Genomic DNA, 19542 nt, shown 5'->3' with positions numbered 1-19542 from the left:
CACCACTGCGAGGGGCGGCCCGGGTCATGCAGAGGCGAAACGAAAGAACACTCCGATGGTTAAAGACCTAACCTTCATCCCACCAACGCCCCCGCAGGAGAAATGCATTTATTCGGGAGTTATTTCACCAGGAAGGAAGGAAGCAGAGCCCCAGAGACGGTGACCGCACGCTTGACAGGCGTTGACCAACGTTCTCTTTCATCCAGGTCGGAGAGAATCTTAAGAAAATTCACCTTCTTTTCTTTTTTTGGAAGACATTTCACCAAAACTTCGGTTATGAACCCGAGTTAAAACCAAGTTATAAATGCATCCACCAACGACCACTAATGCCAGTCAGGACACCAACACACTTAAATGACCTTTAACTGAAGAGGCCTGTTGAGCAAGAGGTGAAACTTCAATGAAACCTAAACGTCCACTTGAGTTCTCTTAAGTTTGACAGGCTGTTTTTTTTACCCACAATCCATAGCTGTAGTTTTAGCCCCAGAAAATAACTAAAAAAACTTAACCCAGTTATCCAGTAGTGATGTAATCATAACTCGCAAAAGAGAACACAAGTGTTGTTTTATTATATTTTTTTAATTACTTATTTTGATCGATCCTCAGCATGCGCCAGAAGCAGATGATTCCTCCCCAAACACAGCAACTCCCACAGCTGCATTTACATGAAATCCCTTTAAAACAGCACAAAAAGGCATTTGTCCTCAGGAAAGATGATTTATTATTTGCTACTGACTGGAGCGGAGAGTGTTGAGAGGATCTGAGCAGATGTGCTTCGAAAGGTCGCGCAGATCCTCGGTAATGAGAGGATAAATGAAAGAAAAGGAAACCTTCAGAGCAACACCTGAGGAGCTGCTGCTCAGAAACGGGCGTCTGTTATGCTGCGAGAGGATCCACACCAAACTCAACTCCTCTGTCTCCATCTTCACAAGGGAAACGGCAAGCCAGCTTCTCTTAAAGGCGGGGGGCTGATTTTTCCATACGGTCCCCAGAAGGAGAAGCCAGACATCACAGAGATGATTTCAACCGCCTGTGTTCCATCCCTGATTTGCTAAGGTTAAACGGTCAACTCCGACTGTTCTACAACTCAGGCTAATGGCGGGCTTCAACCGCGTCCGAGTGTCCACCAGTATGAAACAGAGAGATTCTAATTGGTTTAATGACCCCCTCCCCCCATACACACACACTCACACACCCAACCTCAGGAACCAAAACGAAGAGCCATAATAAAATATAGAACCAAGTTTCTTTAACCACAATGAATTTCTCTATATGCGATAATTCAACGTTTTGATTCCCAGAGGCAAACTAAAGCGGTGACTGCTCGGCTGAGGTCATAGTAATCGCGCTGTATTAGCCCGAATAAGCGCTGACCTTGTTTTGCAAAAACACGAACCCTCATATTGGCTGGCCTCAGACGGCCTCGCGGAGGGCGTTTAATCAGCGGTGCCGGCTGACTCACCACGTCGAAGTTATCAGCACTGCACTCGGAGCCCCGGTAGAAGCAGGAGAGTAGCATGTCTTTGATGTCGTGGCCCGTTCTGTCATAGAACTCCCGCATGTTGAAGGGCCGCGGCTTGTAGTTGTCGAAGTCGGCCCTCTCCTTCAGGACCTGCAGGACGTTTTCCTCCACCAGGTGCGGGTCTCGGATCTCGTACCTGGAAACGAAGGTGCCAGTTAAAAAATGAACGGCTGGCGTTTCGAATGCCGACAAAATCGGCATGAGCCAACAGAATGTTTTGAGCCGCATCAAAGTTTGTTTACTCTTTTGAACACATGGAAACGAACCTTATCTCAAAGATAAACACGTTTTTTTATAATGTCATTACAATTTAAATGCAGGGTAGTATAACATTCAAGATTTATTCGGCGTACTTACAGAAGCAGTTTAAATTTAGCTCTGTGCCTAAAAGAGCTTTATGTGTGACAAGTAAAGAAATGTGGCAAAGTAGCTAAAAGCTAGTAGTAAGCTAAGCTAGTAGTAGCTACACTAATATTAAATATAAATGTCCAGTGCCACAAAACATTTGTGTTGTGTGTTTCTGCTGGAAAATCCAACGATGCCCATCTGTTATGATATGATATGAATGATAACAATACATTATTATTGTCTGGGTTTTGCTGCAGCCTGTTTTAGCGTATTTTAGTCAAACACGATCATATGTTCATATTTAAATGCCTCATGGTTATTTCCAGCCCCATGTCAGTTAAATTAATGGCCCTGGACCTACATTGTCATGATGAAACAGCCTTCAGTCAATCCTTATTATCAATCACAGCATCAAATTTAGCCGCGCTCTTTGAGAAATACAAATTAGCAGTTAGCTTGTTTTTAAACCCGCGCATATTATCTGTCCTGCTGTCGCAGAGCGTCAACAGTATTATCCACAGATTGTCTGCCAGCCAGCTCTTAAGTGGGACAAAATCTTTCATTTCATTGTTTAATAGATTTATTTTTACGCACTTGGGACAAGTGGTAGAGGGAAACAGTGCTTTCTTAGTAATGTCCCCTCTCCCTTTGTAGATTTCACTAGAGACAATAATGGAATAACGGGGGTGGGGGGGGGGACACACCCGTATCTGCTTTGTAAAACAACAAAGTTCAACTCATCTGGGCTTACTGGAAGAGATCACTAAAGCAATCTTTATAAGTATAATAATAACTTCTGTGTCCCACCGATGACCCCCGACAGAGGAACAGGACATCACTGGTCCAAATTATACAGCCTTAAAATTTAAGCACAGCGGAGAGATGCTTGTCAAGAGAACAATTTACGTCGACAATATATCGACAATACGAAAGGGAACGGCGCAATAAAGACGTACATAGAGGGTTTAATGAAAAGCGCGGAAATGAGGATTCTGCTTGGTTCAGAAATTCCAATTTTAATTGCGACAAATGTGACAACAGCTGCCATTTTTGACAGGCCTTGTGTAGCTTGGCTTTAAAGAAAAAAAGAATTAATTGCCCTCAAAGCAGGATGAGCAAGAATTTGAACAGAAAATCACAATAAAACAACAAAGGCGCACACTTCCCTGCCGACAATAACTGTGTTGAATGACTCTGCAGATGCCAACAACAGTCATTTTTCCCTGAGTACGAGCACTATTTCAAAAGGTAATTGCTTATAAATCATAATAATTTCCACAACTTTTTTTTTCTTCTTAAATTCCACAGCGCCCGACCTTGTCTGTGCTCGTGAGCAAGATTTTAATGACGGGAATAAAACACAATGATCTGACATTATAGTGCTTTGCCTACTGACAGATGACATTTCAACCGATGGTATTGTGCTTCAACCAAATGATCTTGTGTTGCACAACAGCTACAGGGACGCTCAGCTGCTATGATATTTTTAGCGTTTTAAATGAGTGATGGTTCTTTCTGATGTCCTCCTATGATGATACACTATAATGAGAATACATATGCCTGGAAAGGCTCTCATCTGATTATATATTTCACTGCACAAATAGTCTAAATTCTTCATTAGTCACTTCATAAATATGTCACGTCATTAAGAGTGTCTTGCAATAAATAAGCATCGCCCATACTAGCTTTTACGTACTGCTTTTTTGGACAATAATTGTTTATTCTTGACCTGTTATAAAAATAGACCATTAGATTGGTGAATCATTTCATTCCAGATCTTCCAGAAATGGCCTCAGTGTTCTGCTCAAACTCTTATCAGATTGATTGGGCTGAACGGGCGACTTTTCCCACCTCTTGGCATTTTTGCCTGAGCAGTGGAACTTTACTAACCACCAACTCAAACCAAGAATAAGCTTTATTTACTGTACTTAATACAACACAGTATTATTTCAGTATCAATAATGCAGTCCAATGTCACAGCTCAAAGTGGCGTTCTTAAAGCTACGGTGGAGGAAACCTGGCTGTGTCTTCAGCCTCTATCCTACCAGCAACAGAAAGCTGCTGGGAGAGCACTCAAGGCCTCGGATCCAGAGTCAGGAGGCTTAGCTTGAAGTGGGCAATCGCAATAACATGGGAATCTTTTAATATCGCCTCGCCGGTGTTCCCTAAAGTGATCGCCGTAAGGGCGGAGGGGAACAAATTAAATTATGGACCACAAGTACTTTCACTTTCATAAAATGAATGAAGACACATCTGCATCTGCTCACTGCTGCCTCATAAGGGATCCAGCAGAAAGACCTGATTATTCTTCACGGTTTAAAAAAACAGTATTTTCCCTATTTTCTTCATGAATATATTTTAAACTCCACTAAATTAATCTTGGCCCAACTCAAGCCAAGTCAGGCCATTCTATTTAATATAATAGGATGAAGAATCATAGCAATAAAATATTTTAAAACGAACGATAAACCATATTTCCATACGTTGTCTTAATAATGACTATAATAAGAAGACACAGGTCAGGATTTCATGCTCAAACCAGTAATGCAGCTGTCAGTGAGACTGATTTGTTTAGGTAAAAATAAATAAATGCGGGGTTAAAAGAGATTTAAGAATTGATAAATGGAACACAGAGATGGTGCCATTTTAATTTGAAAGTCTTTGTTTGTGTCTGTTTTGATATACAAACCGGCATTGTGGGAAAAGAGCGGGACCATTTCAGGAAGCGAGTTATGGTTAAGTCCATACGTATCTTTTCAGTGAAAATAAACTTATGCACTCAAATGCAGCACATCAGAAGTTAGCAACCCTGTAGGATGAATGTCAGATGAGTAGCTCGGGCTTCCCGGGTGAAGAGAGCCGTGTGTCTTCAGCCTCGCAGCAAAAGTTAAAAGTTATCATGTTTCCTAATGAAACAGAAGAGACTCGGCCCAATTCCAGAACCCTGTGGAGCACCACAACAGACACTGGTGTTTCTACAGGACATGTACATGAACATGTGCTAAACCGGGCTAAAACAGTACCCATTACGCCTTGTTCAAGTCTTTTAGTGAGAAAATGTGACTCTTTGTGCTAAGTCGTACTAAAATTTAGTCAACTGCAATAAAAAAAATGACGTCAGTATGTTCTGAGTTGGTAGAAGTTGAAAATAGCTGCAAAGTCATCTCTTCCTCATCACAGAGTGGCTTCAAAAAGGTTTCTTAGCAACAGTTTCAACTCCTCTGGCAATAAAGGCCACAGGCTGCGAGGCAAAACAACAAACACCTTGTGAACTCATCTCAGGTAATTATCCAATTAGCGTTTCATTCAGTGTAATAATGGGGATTAGGCTGTTTTGTGCCATGTCCCTGAGATGTAACTCCAACGATTCCAAGTCACAAAATTGTAATGTTTTCTTAATGACGGCACACCTGTTCTGCATTTATGAGCGTAGACGAGTGAGACCCACCTCGATGGGATCACAAACAATGCGCTGATCGCCGCCAAGCCGAACAAAGAAGCAACAAACATGAATCACACTTGTTTTGAGCATGTGAGCCCTGTAATGAACCCTTTGTGCATGCTATGACATAAGCAGAAACAGTAAATTACATTCATGATCATAGCTGACACAGACTGGAGTCAAAATGACAGATGCACAATTTTCCAGATATAAAAAAACATTATTACTGTTCATTCAGAGTGCCTTTCTAACTACGATTTGCTTGCTAGCTGAGCTGACCCAACACTTTTTAGGCCCCACCCACGTCCAGGACGTAGTCCCCAATTAGCCGCCTCGGAACAATGAAGATAAATATTAAAACAAATCAATGCTGGCAATTTTCTGCCCCACCAAGTGTGACACCCCCCCCACCTACAAAAACACTGAGAGAACGTTATTGATTTATTTCTCTTTCTTGTGCAATGCTGCTTCCATGGAGTTGGTGAAGGCAAAGTTTCTAGCAGCTCAACTAGAAACACCTGCAGTCTGACACGGTGACAGTTGGGGCGTCCCTGCACGCGTGGCTGTCCTCTGCCCAGACCCCCCCCCCCCCCCACACACCACACACACACACACACACACACACACACAGAGCCATCCGTTGCACTCTCATCTGACATGTTCTGAAGAAAAGAACCGGCAGCGCGTAACCAAGGTGCATGAAAAGAAGGCTCCATTTTAATTTAAAACGAGCGCCTACGGGAAGCCTTTCTGATTATATTCAAGCTGTTCCGAGTCCGTCAAAGAGCCGAGACCTCGACCGATTTGGTAGAAAAGCACGGGAACGTCTCTCCAAAGACGAAATCAAACGTCAGGAAGGAAAGAGAAGGATGAGCGAGAGAGAGGGCTCTGATGCTCGACAAACAGCGCTAATTACGCAGGGATGGATTTATTCATCGCGCAGTTTACAGGAGGCAAGTTAATTGCATCCCTGTGCAGCTCCCTCGGCCTGAACTCGTGTCGTTCCAGAGCAGCCCCAGTCACATCCTTCATTGTTTCCTCACATGTCTGTTCACTATAAAAACAGGCGGAGTCACATGTTCCTATAAACACAGAAATGGCATCTAAGGCACCGCTGTAGCGCTGTGGCCCCCAGGCGGGGAATGAATTTCCTTTCCTGTAAGGTTATCACCTGTAATATGGAGGCATGGAGGGGTCACGAAGCAATGATATTTATGACGGAGAACGGGAATCGGTTTTGTGTCATTTGTGCAGCAGAACCGTGTGGATCAGTACACCAAAAACACACTGACTGGTGTGTTTGAGACACTATAAAAGAGTTTGTCCATACTAGATGCTTGTGCTGACCCATACCTACAGGGTACGATAAACGTGAGACAATCCAAGCGAGAGCTACGTATATTCAGAGATAGGAGTCAAGGACCTACTGTGTGTTGCTTCATACACAAGCTGACCAGAAGAAAGATCGAGGCTGAGAAAAAAGAATGGGAAGGAAGATAAAGGTTCAAAGGTCAACACTGGAGAAAAAAATAATAATGAAAAGTTCCAATGACACTGTTGACCACCATATGAGCTCTGCGTTTAATGAGCTGATGTCAAGTGAAATTTCTGGAGCTCTGGACTGGCTGGGAAGTCCCTGAAAGACTCGAGAAAAAGACCAATTCAACAAGTGCGTACACAGCCGAGGGATATAACACACAATTAATTATAACACAATTAATTAATATAATGGTCCAGGGAGGGACTTTTTGGCTGGGCCGTGCAGTAACTGTTTTTGGAAGTCGTTAAGTAACTAAATCTTACCACGAGATGGAGCCAAATCCCACTATCAATAATTTTTGGTAAAAAAATATATTATATTTTTGTTAAATTATTTAATTAATACATAACACATATAATAAAATCAGTACCAGTATCAGTTCAGAGTAGCTTGGTTTTACCTGAGGAGACAATAGTAAGTGTTTAGCTACAGTAATGGATTACACTAAGAACTGTGCTATTAAACTAATGTGATGATATTGGGTGCACAAAGTTCAATATCAAGCTCATTTTTAGCAGCAACATGCAACGACATCTATTATGGTTGGGTTTGGAACCGACAGTCCATCCAATGTTTGGCATTCCGTGACGCAGATACAAATACTCATAATTATTCTCCTCTTGGCTAAACTGATAACCGCTGTGCTGTCTGCACATCCTGCCTGATTCCAAACAAGTCCAGCTTAGAAAACCTTGCAACGCCCGTCCTGTGGTGAATCACTGCTACGGGGGGAATCGAAAACAGTGTATAATGGATCATTTTCCTCCATTTGTCTGCAGCGGTGGGTTTCCGGTACCGTGTGGTGCTGGCGTCACATAAGGCCTTCCATGCCTGGCAATTTGAAGTCCCAAAGAGCCTCCGAAACTGTGTTTTGCCATATTTTGCCTGCTCCATCGACTCAATTAAGCATTTAAAAAGCAGCTAAAGGCTGTTTGTTTTTCACCTCAATTTTATATTTTTAGACCCAAACCGACTTTTATCGCCTCACCTTTGTGGCCTTGCCGCTTACTTCCTGCTGCTTATCATATTTGTTTGAGAACTTGTATTGTTTTTACTCTGTGGCTGCTTGTGATAAGTGTTTGATCAATTCTTTCTGTGACTACATTAAAGGCACCTTTTGAGGCGCACGCTTCAATCCCCATCCTGTATTGTAATCTCATCCTGTATTGTTGATCACATTCCAAATTCACTATTTATACGCACAGAAATGCAACTGCTTGTGTGCTGGAAGCTGCTTTGCGAGACAAGAAGGGAGCTTTTTTTTTAACGATGCCCCGGAGTGTTTACGCCAGGGAGCGCTTAAAATTGCGCGATACACACCTGCCGTTGAGCAAAGCGAGCAGCTCCCCGGCGTGGTACAGGTCATTGCGCGTCACCCTGCTGAAGCGGAAGGAGTTGAGGTTGCAGAAGGTGACGGAGGGGAAAACCATCATCGGAGCGGCCACCTCGTCCAGTTTGGTGACGTGGGGGTACTGAAAGTACAACTGCACGCGGTCCACGCACACCATTGCCAGCACACCCACGGAGCCCAGGAAGAAGAGAGTCCACAGGGTGCGTTTGATGATCATCCGCTCATAGGTGAACATGTGCGAGATGCCGTGCAGCGTGGATCTGCTGGCGAAAACTTCAATGGGGGCTGGCTGCTTGTAGTCCAGGTCCTTCGAGTCCGCTTTGAGATCCATTGCGGGAGGCGAGAGGTCGCAAAAGAAAGAGAAAAAAAAAACGCGTGAAAGTGGGGTTTTCAAGACAAGCGGCTTTTTCCTCGGCGGGGAGCGGGGTCACTGTCTGCAAGTTCACGCCCTTGCACGCATGGATTTCTTGACCGAGATGCGTCACCGACGGTCCGATAATTCACGCATTTTAACCAAGACGCGCCAAGCACATCCCGTTCCTACATATGGGAGCAATCAAGTGAAGCATAGATGATGAAATGATGGGCTGTACCTCGGCTGAGGGGGGTCACAGTTCTGGCATAAATATCCCAGTGCGGAGCGCGCATGGACAGACACCAACGCGGTCCACTTCTGTCAAGCTTGATTTCGGCTTCCAGAAACTAAAGGAACGCGGAGTTAGGGTTCTTAAAAACAACACTCTACAAATCACGATTGCTGAGGGTAAAAACACTGGAGATTAAGCTCGCGGCGGTGATCTGACTCAGGAAATCGAAGCGCCACGGTGGGTCGAGTCGGGGAGCGGGCGGACAACATGGCTTTATGCGATCCGAAAACACGTGCCTCCAGACAAATAGTCGCTGATTTCTCGCTCGTTGCCGTCTTCGTGTTCTGGGAGGTTCCAGCATCCAGCTTAAGCAGCTGCAGCACGCAGGAGCCGCGTCTGGGTGACTGCCTCGGTGCGCCTCCGCTCCCGCACTCGCATCTCCATCTCCGCTGCTCTCAGCACAACAATGCGGACATGATTACGCCGTTTTCTCCCTTGAATCATCCACAAGGTTAAAAAAAAAGAAGAACAAAACAAATCTATAGAGGTGCTCAGCCCCCCTAAAGTGCTCGGTGTTACGGGTGGGGAGGAAACAAGCGTGTGGAGATGGAGATGCCCGGATCAATTAAATTCGCCCCAAACAGAAGAGGGAGCGAGGATGGGATGGCGTGTTATTTTTACACAGGGTGACAGGGGGAAACGTCCCTGTCACTTCAGTAATGTTTCGATCTTTCCCAGAAGCAATATAGCAAATTATAAACCCGCCGCGTTCATCACGGTGGTGCCACTGCAGCTAAAAATGTGTCATCAATCTTACCTTGATCGCCCCGTCTTAATTAGCTTTAATCCTGGATAATACTTTGGATAAAGTTATCATTATTGCTGATAGACATATTACAATAAGATTGAGGTAATAGAGAAAAGGAGTTCTTTTATTTGTCGTTAAAGTTGAAATAGTTATACATATACATACATATATAGTCTTGTCCTGCATTTTTTATGGTGAAAAGTTTACACAGACATACTTTTTACAGTGTCAACCAACCTTTACTTTAGATCTCTATATTTTTACATGATGCTTGATTGTTCATCCAACATGTTTCTTCCACAGCATGGGATGAAACTTAAATGCACATTTTACTTTTGGACATTTCATCACTTTTCTAGGACAAAACCAGATTCTTATGACAGCTTGTTATAGCTGCACAGCCATGGATGCTGCGGGTTGCAGAACAGCCACTGAAGGGTTAATGTGGCTAAAATGGAGAGGAAAAACACTCTCTTCTTCACGTTCATGACCCAAGATCAATGAGATCACTCTTGACTTTTAGAGTTTCTGCAGAAAACACAGTGGTAGCCGAACACAACTCAACTCCGGTCAACGGAAGCCACCTTTTCCAAGATTTCTTTTTTTAAAGCATGAAATGTCCTCATACCGCTTGTATGGCGTCCACTGGACCTTTTTTGCAACCTCTTAAGCTAATGTTGAGCGTTGGGGAGCAGCATGGGGACCTGTGTTTTGCTGTTGTCCTGTTTTAGAGTTGAAGTACTCCTCATTGACCCCGAGTGCGCTGGAGTTTGCTGGTTGCCTCTTCACCTGGGTGTCTCGTCACAGCACAGAACACAGCAGAAAATGATTTGTTTTCCTTTTGGGTTAATCAGATATTTTCAATAAATTAAAGTTTGGGTTGTCCTGTTTTGATTTTCTAAAGGTATTTCATATCGGATTCTAATGAAATCATATGTGTGCAAGTTCTGGTCCTTCCCACTGGATTTGTCTTTATTAATGCGACTTTGCATAACCTTTTAATATTAATCAGAGCATCATATTCACCGTATTAATCATAGCAAGTTTTCTGAGCTTCAAACTTTTCATCACCACGGCTGTCAGTGTTGAGCTACGTTGTGCAGAGGCAAAAGAAAAAAATGTTAAAACATGTTTTTTTTTAAACATATTTCAGTGCTTTCTGGACCATCTCAGGGCAAATTTCAAACGGGGTGGAAAATCAAGTGCAGTCGTGTCACAATTCAGTTGGCTCTCGTGTGGTGGTGCAGTTTTTCTGAGCTGAGGGGCACTTGGCCTGTCTGAATATGAGTTTTGCTTAAGAGCGAAGGCATATTTAAACCCAGTACAGGTCAAAGATACATGCAGGAAGTGCAGCTAACAGGAGGAAACAGATTTACATATGCATTAAGCAAGTTTGGCAAACAGCAGATATTCTTATTTTCTAAAAATGCAAAAGTATACTCCTATTTACACACAAACAACGAATCCACCCCCCCATGATGAAACATCCAAACATGTCGAGCGAGTGAATGAGCCAGGGCGAAGCAAGCAATACGGCAGATGTGTCGCAACAGCGCCAGTGCCAGATCTGTCATGGAAACCATATTGCCATGAGGCGGGGTGAGCTCACCCATGAAATTGTTTCTAATTCGACCATAATTGCAGTTTGCCGTTGTATTGACTATGACAGTGTGCCATCTTATATTGATTAGCAGTGCCCGGAAGATGAGTCACGCTTTCTTCCAGCGAGGTGCTCTGAACCCCGATGTTCCGGCATGCTGACACCGGCGGGATTGATATTACAGCAGATATTAAATTGCTTGGGTGCGCTTTAATTCCAGCCAGGGAGATGATTGCTCATCAGAAGCTGGGTGTATGTTATTGTCACAGGCGAGCTGGAGGAAGTCAAGCCCAGCGCGTTATTATCGGCAACATTATTCCGGGTTTGGTAAAACCCTGGCAAAGTTGTGCAGCGGTATTTATATCCGGCTGAGGTCCTTTACCGTCGTAATCATGAGGTAGCGATCAGTAATCAGGGATCCATTATCCAGCTTAAGAAACACATTCGTCCTCTTCTCTGGGTACTGGAGTGCAAGGGGAAAACAAAACCCATCAACAGACATTTTAATCCTTTGCTAATCTGTTACATATCATGGATTCGGATTGAGTGGTTTGTTTTTAATATTCAGGCTGCTCTTTTTGTCATCGTCCTGGGGCCGATGTGACATTTTACCAAATCTTTTAAAGATTTTTCTTATACTAAAGGGTCGTGTGAGAAGTTGAAAATAGTAACACGGCACCATTGTGAGAGCAGGAAATACCATATGGAACAATGACGCTAGTGTGGGATAAAGAACATGGCTGGAAAAGTTACTTCTGAATGATAAGTATTTCATCCTTTCAACATACTTTGTGTTTGTGTGTGTTTTGTCTTAATTGCTAGATGATTTACATGAATTGTGCATTAACCTTTTGTGATTTACCCATTAAAACACACTTCAGTTAAATACAATTTAAACAATATTATAATTCTACCAGCTCACTTCAAACCCTCTTTGTTTTTTTCCCGTTGCCAGATGAGGAAAATCCTGAATGACAGCCGCTCTTTGTGTGAACATGATTGACAGTGACTGAATGTATGCCTGCTACTATTTTGATTAACCTGCTGAGCTTTGTGCCACTAACAAAAATATCCAAAAACATGCTCATATTATGGTATGTAGTCAGAGTAGACCTTTACAGACCGTTCGTACTGGCCCACATGACATTATTGTGCCTTTAGGAACACAATACAGCTGTGTTGCTTTTCTTTTAGTGGTGTGTTCACGGACGCACCAAAGCAAATCCGAGAGCAGCCTTAAAGTGTAGATGAAGAAATCAGAGCAGGGTTAGTCTCTCTTTTCATCAAGAGAGCATTTTGCTGCAGAAAACACAATTTTTACCACATAGAAATTGGTCAACTGATGGATAGAATAAAATCCAGAATCCTATCAGATCGTATGCATAATGTAGCCACTTGTGCTTTTGTACGTACTATAAGTGAATGTCGCCATCAATCAGTATACATGACAAAGATAGCTGATTTGCACTGGATAGCTTTTATGTTTCCCATTTACTGTCCCAGTGGTGCCAGCAGGCTTACGTCCAGGGGAAGATTTCTTCTCGCTGCAGCAGATTTGATTTTATTCTGGCTGTAGCTGAGTGGTGGTGCCAGCCACCACGGTGTGGGCTGCCAGGGACTATGAAGACGCTCTGGGGTCCCATCGACAAGTCTCTTTAATTACCATTGGGCGAGCAGGACACAGACGGAGCAAGAGGCTCTTGACCCCGATGATTCAAGTCTGTTTTCCATCCCGTACCTCCAGCTTGCTCAGGAGTGTCTTTTGCCTTGGCAGTTGTTCAGAAGAAGATTCCACCGGAAGGTGACAGACAGGGACTTTGTAGACAGATGGTCGTTAGATCTAATAATGAGTAACTGTGGGTTTCGGCGTGCACACTACCTGAGCGAACAATCCTCGGTCGGCGAGGTTTGCTCCCGACAACAGACGGATGCGCCGGCGCGGCGCCCCGATGGTTGAACGGCAGCTCTTTGGCAGCACAGATCAGACGCCTTCTCCATGAGGCGGTGTTGTTTATCTTCAACCTTTAAAGAGAATTCCTGCTCTATTTTCCCAGCCCTGTCATCTGGTGTGGAATTCTTACCGCGTACAGGAGCATGTTGTAAGCTCAGATCAATCGCCTTTGAACAGGAACATTGATGGGATTCATTTCCGCTCCCCTTCTTCACATGAGACTGAGAATTACTTGAGGATCCGTTGACATTTTTAACAGCTGCAGACGTCTGTGTTATGAAGCCGCTGACAAGTCATCATATCCATAACGCCCAAAGTTGGAAATCGCCCACCATATTTAGGTACAGAGGTTTTGTGATAACTTAAATGCGGACCTCACAAACTCAGTGATCTGTTTGCAGAAGCCTTTTATGTGTTTGTTTCCTGTTTCGTTTGTTTCCTCCCGCCTGCTTTTTCGGTGTCACCATGACAACTGAAGCACCCACATTACGGAGAGGCGGGGCCGTGCAACGGGACATAAATGTGTGTTAAGTTTATACGTTTCTCATCAAAATGTCAAAGCGGGACCTGTTGCTGGTGGTTGATAAAGACATTTCTACTAAAGACATCCGCGTTCCCGTGACAATGGAGCCTGCCAGAATTATGTCATTTCTAAATAATCAACGTGACAGGGCTCCAATTTCCCTCCGTAAAAACAATGTGACAACACATTATGTGAATACTCACAATATTTAATGATGTTAAAACCTCATGTGTGGTCGAATGTATCAACATGGTTTCCACTCTCGCGGTATTTACGAGGTCAGATGGCTCCCTCAACCATGACTGTCAGATTCGTCTAAAAATCGCTTTATTCCCGAATAACCATTGAGAATGATATTGTCAGTAATACTTCCACAAGGGAGCTCATGCGCTGCTGCTATGATGTCAATTGTCTCAGTGGTGCACAGAGGGGCCTCCTCTCCCTGCAGCCATCAGAGTACCCCCCCCACGGCACGTGTAATTGTGACTGCTGCACTGTGGACCATGCTCTTCCTCGCCTCTCACCAGCGAGGCTGTCTCATTCATGGCTCATCTTTCTTTTCATCCTTCTCCGCATGCAGTGTAATTTGAGTTGGAGACCTATTACATGCATCATCTCTGGTTTGTTTAGCCCCCTTGTGAGCCAACTTTCTTATCACTCCTGGTTCTGTGTTTTGGCTCTCTTCCTTTTGACATTTAAATTTTGGCCCTGTTTGAAACCCCTCTCTGTGGAGAAACAGTTGCCCGGGTCTCCACACGTTTCTACCAGACATTCATGTCTTTGTTAGGAGCGTGAGCGCTGCTACACACCAAATAATTCCATCCTCGATTTTATGTTAAGCTACTGATCTGTGCTCTTCAGGGTTGCTGGAATCGCGGTTTATGCTGTGGGCCAACTAACGTGGCATGGATCTGTGCTCTAGAAGTTGACGGGGTGTAATCCTTTTTACTGGTCTCAAGATGAAGCGACCTTTCCTGCGTGTCAACATATCGTAGCACAAGATCTTTTCTTTTCTTTTCCCCACAGGTTCACTGTTCTTTTATTCCCCCTCAACGTAATTAGATAGAAAAATATAAATATGTGGCCCAGACATCATAACTTCAGCTACCTGATTCCTTCCACATATCTTCTCTCTATTCTTCTTTCATCTGAACAGACGACTCAAGTGTTATTTTTGCAGAAACTTGAAGAACAGAGAAATGGAAAATATGACAGAAACCCTTCAAATGTATTGATTGTGACGGAACAACATGACCGGCCCTGTGTTCAGGTCGTCCTCATGTCCCCACGATATATCGGATGTGAAAACGTTAACACTCACACACACACAGGCACACTTGGAACCAATGTTAGCACCAACACTTCCTTTCAGTTCTGTAAACCAGTTCTGTAAACCTCCATCTCTGCAGCAGTATGTCATAAATAACTTTGTTTCCTGTCTTTGCTTAAGTAAACAGGCACACAAAGCCTGTATGCCAATCAGAGCATAAGCATACAGGTTGCTCCTGACAGCTCATAGACACACTGATGTATGTCAATTCTGATGTCTGACTTCTCAGTTCGGTAAAACTTCTCATCTATAGTTTGTTAGAAAATGTATCATGTTAAAACGAATCATTTGCCCTAATGATTAGAATCACCGTCCTCCAACCTTCCACATTTACAGTAATGGGGGGTAGAGCTAATAATGCGAGACCTTGATGCTCATTTGTAACTGTTGAGTTGACATTTGTTGGTTTGTTTCGTCACTGTTTCTCCACTGAGGTCTAAAAACAACGTTAATTTTACAGACCACGATTTTCACTGATTAAAGTTGTGAGCTGTTATCTTGTTTCATCAAATGGAGTTGTTTACCTGCCTCAAGGCTCCGGGGAGATCCAGCACCTCTGCAAGGATCATTACATAAGGGGATCATTAGGCTGATATGATTTTAAAAAAACCAGAACAACAAAATAAACAAATAGGTACGATTAAACGATCCTGCAATGTAATAGGTTCTTTTAAGAAAAACAAATAAGTCACTGATAAGATCAATAATCATTGCTGGATGAAAGCAGAAAACAACTGGAAAGAAACAGTTTCATAAATTTAACATGGGTTCAAATTTGGCTTTACCCCAAAGCTAATAAACCCAAAAACAAAACAAAATCAATTTAGGTTCTTTGGGCAGATTAAAAGCAAATTAGACTTTCGTCTGAACCAGGCAGTGATATGATATCAGCCGGTCTGGTTGTCTGAGAAAAGGGCTCTTTTTAGGGTTTGCTCTGCTAATAGAATTCGCAGGAAACCGCTTTGATCGATGCAAGGCTCTATGGTTGATGCTACCAGGAGCAGATCGATAGAGTCAGACAATCCTTCCAGAGCCAATCGACACTTTCGAAGGAACGATCGTTTTCAACGTTGCAACAGTCGCCTGATCGCTACAGAAGCTTTTTATTTAGTGCAGGAAGGAGAGAGAGAATCAGACCCCGAAGGTGTCTTCAGCCACCGAATCATCTCCAGCCAAACGTGCCATTGGAAGATGTTTGGCATTGCAACAGAAAGGATTTTCATCCTAGAATTATATCCTGTAAAATGGCTATCATCCATCCATCCATCCATCCATCCATCCATCCATCCATCCATCCATCCATCCATCCATCATCCATCCATCCATCCATCCATCATCCATCCATCCATCCATCCGCCATCCATTCAGCCATCCATCCATCATCCATTCAGCCATCCATCCGCCATCCATCATCCATCCATCCATCATCATCCATCATCCATCCATCCACCATCCATCCATCCATCCATCCATCATCCATCCATCCATCCATCCATCCATCATCCATCCTTCCACCCACCATCCATCCATCCATCAATCCATCCATCCATCCATCCATCCATCCATCCATCCATCCAGATGCTTGAGCCAGCCACCTTCAGGGCAAGGGTCAGAAGACATCCTGGAAAGGTTACTGCAAGGATAAAATATTCACCATTCCATCGTCCTGAAATGAAACTGCACTCTCGTCACACCTTGACTCTTTTGTCTTTAAACATCTTCTGGTGGTGAATACGTAAACCACTCTGCTGTTCTTTCCAAAATGAGCCGCCCAGCTGATCACATCTGCTGCGATGTGGCAACACTAGAGTTCAGCACAGCGCCACAACTCTGAGCGGCTGTTTGTCCAGAGCTGACGCCTCATTAAGATGGTAACTCTGCTTTACTGCCCTGTACTTAGGCTCCCACTCTCATGAGAAGAGCCCTAAAGAACACTTAAATTAGCCTCCCGGAGTAATTAATCCTAATGACTTCTTTTCATTAACAGCTAATTAAATATTCACCCACTCTTACAGACACAGACACACACAGAAGTGTTCTGTCCCTTCTATCAGTGGCTGGCAGCACAATTTCTTCTATTATCGCGCCAATTTATGTTGGAGATATGGTCCTAGCAAAGCAGCACCTGGTCATAAAAGAACTGGTTTTCATTGAAGGCATAATTGAAATTATGTCAGTCAGCAGTTACTTTTTATTACCGCCCATAGTTGCTGCTTATTGGGATGCTTGCTAGAAATGGCTTCAGAATGGCTTTAGTGTAATTTTGAAGGACAGATGTTTTTTAAGGCGCGGGTCAGACATTCAGAGGAGTTTCACAAATCAATGCAGCGGACTGATTTTTGGACGTGGCGCTTGATGTTTTGCCTTATTTTTTATGTGTATGTTTTAATGTCTTATGTCTAATATCTCGTGGCCTTCTCAGGGTGTGTGCACCATCCACCGTCAGTCATCACTCCGGCTTCATTTCCTTTTGCTGTTAAGAAACGATCGAGGTTTAAGTTCATTTGCTTCACTCTCCGACTGGGGCCCACAGTCGTAGACGGCAGTCATGCGCGTAAGTGATATTGCACAGACCAGTGAGGCTCCCGGACGGCATTCTTGTCTTCTGGGAGCACCGTCCGCCGGCGATACAGAAAAATGATTGGCAGGAACCATGAGTAATTCAGAGCATTTTCTTAATGTCGGGGTATTGTTGGGAAACTCATCTACAAACGACAGATAACCACTAAACAATCCCTCACAGTTGCACAATGTTAATGTTCTCTGGTTTAGTGTACTGCCCGGAAAAGAAGTACTCTGATGGAGCTATCAAAGCTTATTTATACAGTTTCTGGCTTTAAGTGGGCTAATTGACATATTATAGGGCTCCTTTTCTCTCAGGAAATAATTATGTTAATAGCCAGTGACAGATTTATTACCTCCGCCCAGGAGTTTATGTGACAGCTGGCGTTTGTTTGTTAGCAAAATAATTGGAAAAGTTTTCAGGAAATGTTGATAATGCGCCAAGAAAGAGCTAATTACAGTTCAGGTATGTCCCAGATTGAGGAGGGATTTTGAAATTCAAAGGCTATGATCATAAAGCAACCTGCTATGTTATCTAACAACATATTACTGCTGCCCATATATCTTCTGTACTACGGGTCTACATCGCAGTACGTGGGGAATTTACCTGGCGGATGTCTGCACTCTAGCAGTGCGTTTTTTTGGTAGTATCTATAGATCAGTTGCTTGAGACATATGACAACATGCCAAGCTACAAATGTCCTCTAAAGCATGATCCTTTAATGGACACAAACACACCAAAACGGCCTGTTGAGCCTTCCCTTCTCCTCCAATGCTCAGACAGGCAGGTGGAGCCTTCTCTTCCAGTTCAGCTGACTGACCTCCATCTCAGCTGCTGCAACTGGGGGCCCGAACCTGACGGCAGCAGCTGAGACCGAGGGGCAGAGAGCATCTTGAGGTGAAAACAGCAGCAGAAGGAGGACAAAGATGGATGGAAGACACTCCAGAGGATCAATCAGGCACTCGTAACCACAGCAGATCATCTTTCTTCAGCTACACATTAGTTAGCACCACCCCCCTGGTAAACCTCCCACCAGCTGTGCCGTCCCACAGCCTATACGACACCAGGTTTGGCTCACGTATATAAAGATAGAAAAGCAGTAGGAAATATGAGAGGCAAAGAGTGGGGTGGGGCTGATATATGAGGATGCATTGATTGTTTACACTGAGGTGTAATTGTAATTAAAGGTTGTAAATGGACCAGTGGATCAGTTTCTGTGCTGTCACCCAGCAGGAGGTGCCTACACACACACACACACACCAACACACACACACACACAGACGTCACCAGCAGGGAAAAGCTCTAATGCACCGCAGGTCCCTGGAGACCGCATGTGGATTAATGCCAAGTTACACTGGGATTTAGTGCTGCAGCTTTGTGTGCGTTGACACATTAGGAGAGATTTTTAACGCAAACAAAGGAGATGACAGGAAACCCAGCGTGACACCGTATGCAGCCTATTTCTTGGAAATTCTTTTCTGTCAGCATCCAAACATGCTCATTACCCGTTTATCTTGCTTCTTTCAGATGATGGGAGAGTTCACGTGCTCCTCGGGTATAAATGTCAGCAGCTATTAGAAGGATTTATTTAAGGAGGTTTGATTTTTCCTTTTTTTGTTGCGATTGTTGTGCATTCCAATGCTATTAAAAAAACTGCCTTTTTATGTATTAATGCCCTTCTATTGTATTCACTATACATATAAAACCATTTCAAGTAGCTGCAGATTAAAGCTGCATCAATGTCTGTGGTAGGACTGCTATTGTTGTGTTTATGGCAGCAGATTTTTACCACCAGCTGTCATTGCCTTTGATCAGCATCATGTGTACTATTTGTTTATGCTTGTGTTGATATGACAGGACACAGTGTCCTGCCCTGTCAGTTCTCTGCTCACACTGTCTATTCAATAAAAAAGAGATTTTTTGTTTTGCATTGCAGCACAGCATGTGTCGGGAGATGTTGTACATATTAAAGGGCTA

General features: G+C 43.6%; 1 protein-coding gene across 2 annotated transcripts in view; it reads right to left on the bottom strand.

The window, feature by feature from the left end:
- asic1b (acid-sensing (proton-gated) ion channel 1b) overlaps positions 1–9401 on the bottom strand; it is a 115381-nt gene extending 105980 nt beyond the window's left edge. The window contains exons 1-3 of one of the 2 annotated variants that reach the window (XM_057030279.1): positions 8797–9401; positions 8173–8521; positions 1463–1658 (exon numbers count right to left, since the gene is read on the bottom strand). In XM_057030279.1, coding sequence (XP_056886259.1) covers positions 1463–1658; positions 8173–8521; positions 8797–8851 — 600 coding nt within the window. In that variant the 5' untranslated portion in view covers positions 8852–9401. Of the gene's footprint in view, positions 1–1462; positions 1659–8172 lie in introns of both variants that reach the window. The other variant, XM_057030280.1, reaches the window with a different exon arrangement.
- Between the last annotated feature and the right edge of the window lie 10141 nt (positions 9402–19542).

This window comes from Takifugu flavidus, chromosome 4, assembly GCF_003711565.1.
Source record: "Takifugu flavidus isolate HTHZ2018 chromosome 4, ASM371156v2, whole genome shotgun sequence".
In the NCBI taxonomy this organism is placed as follows: Eukaryota; Metazoa; Chordata; class Actinopteri; order Tetraodontiformes; family Tetraodontidae; genus Takifugu; species Takifugu flavidus.
This window is presented reverse-complemented; position numbering and strand designations above follow the sequence as displayed.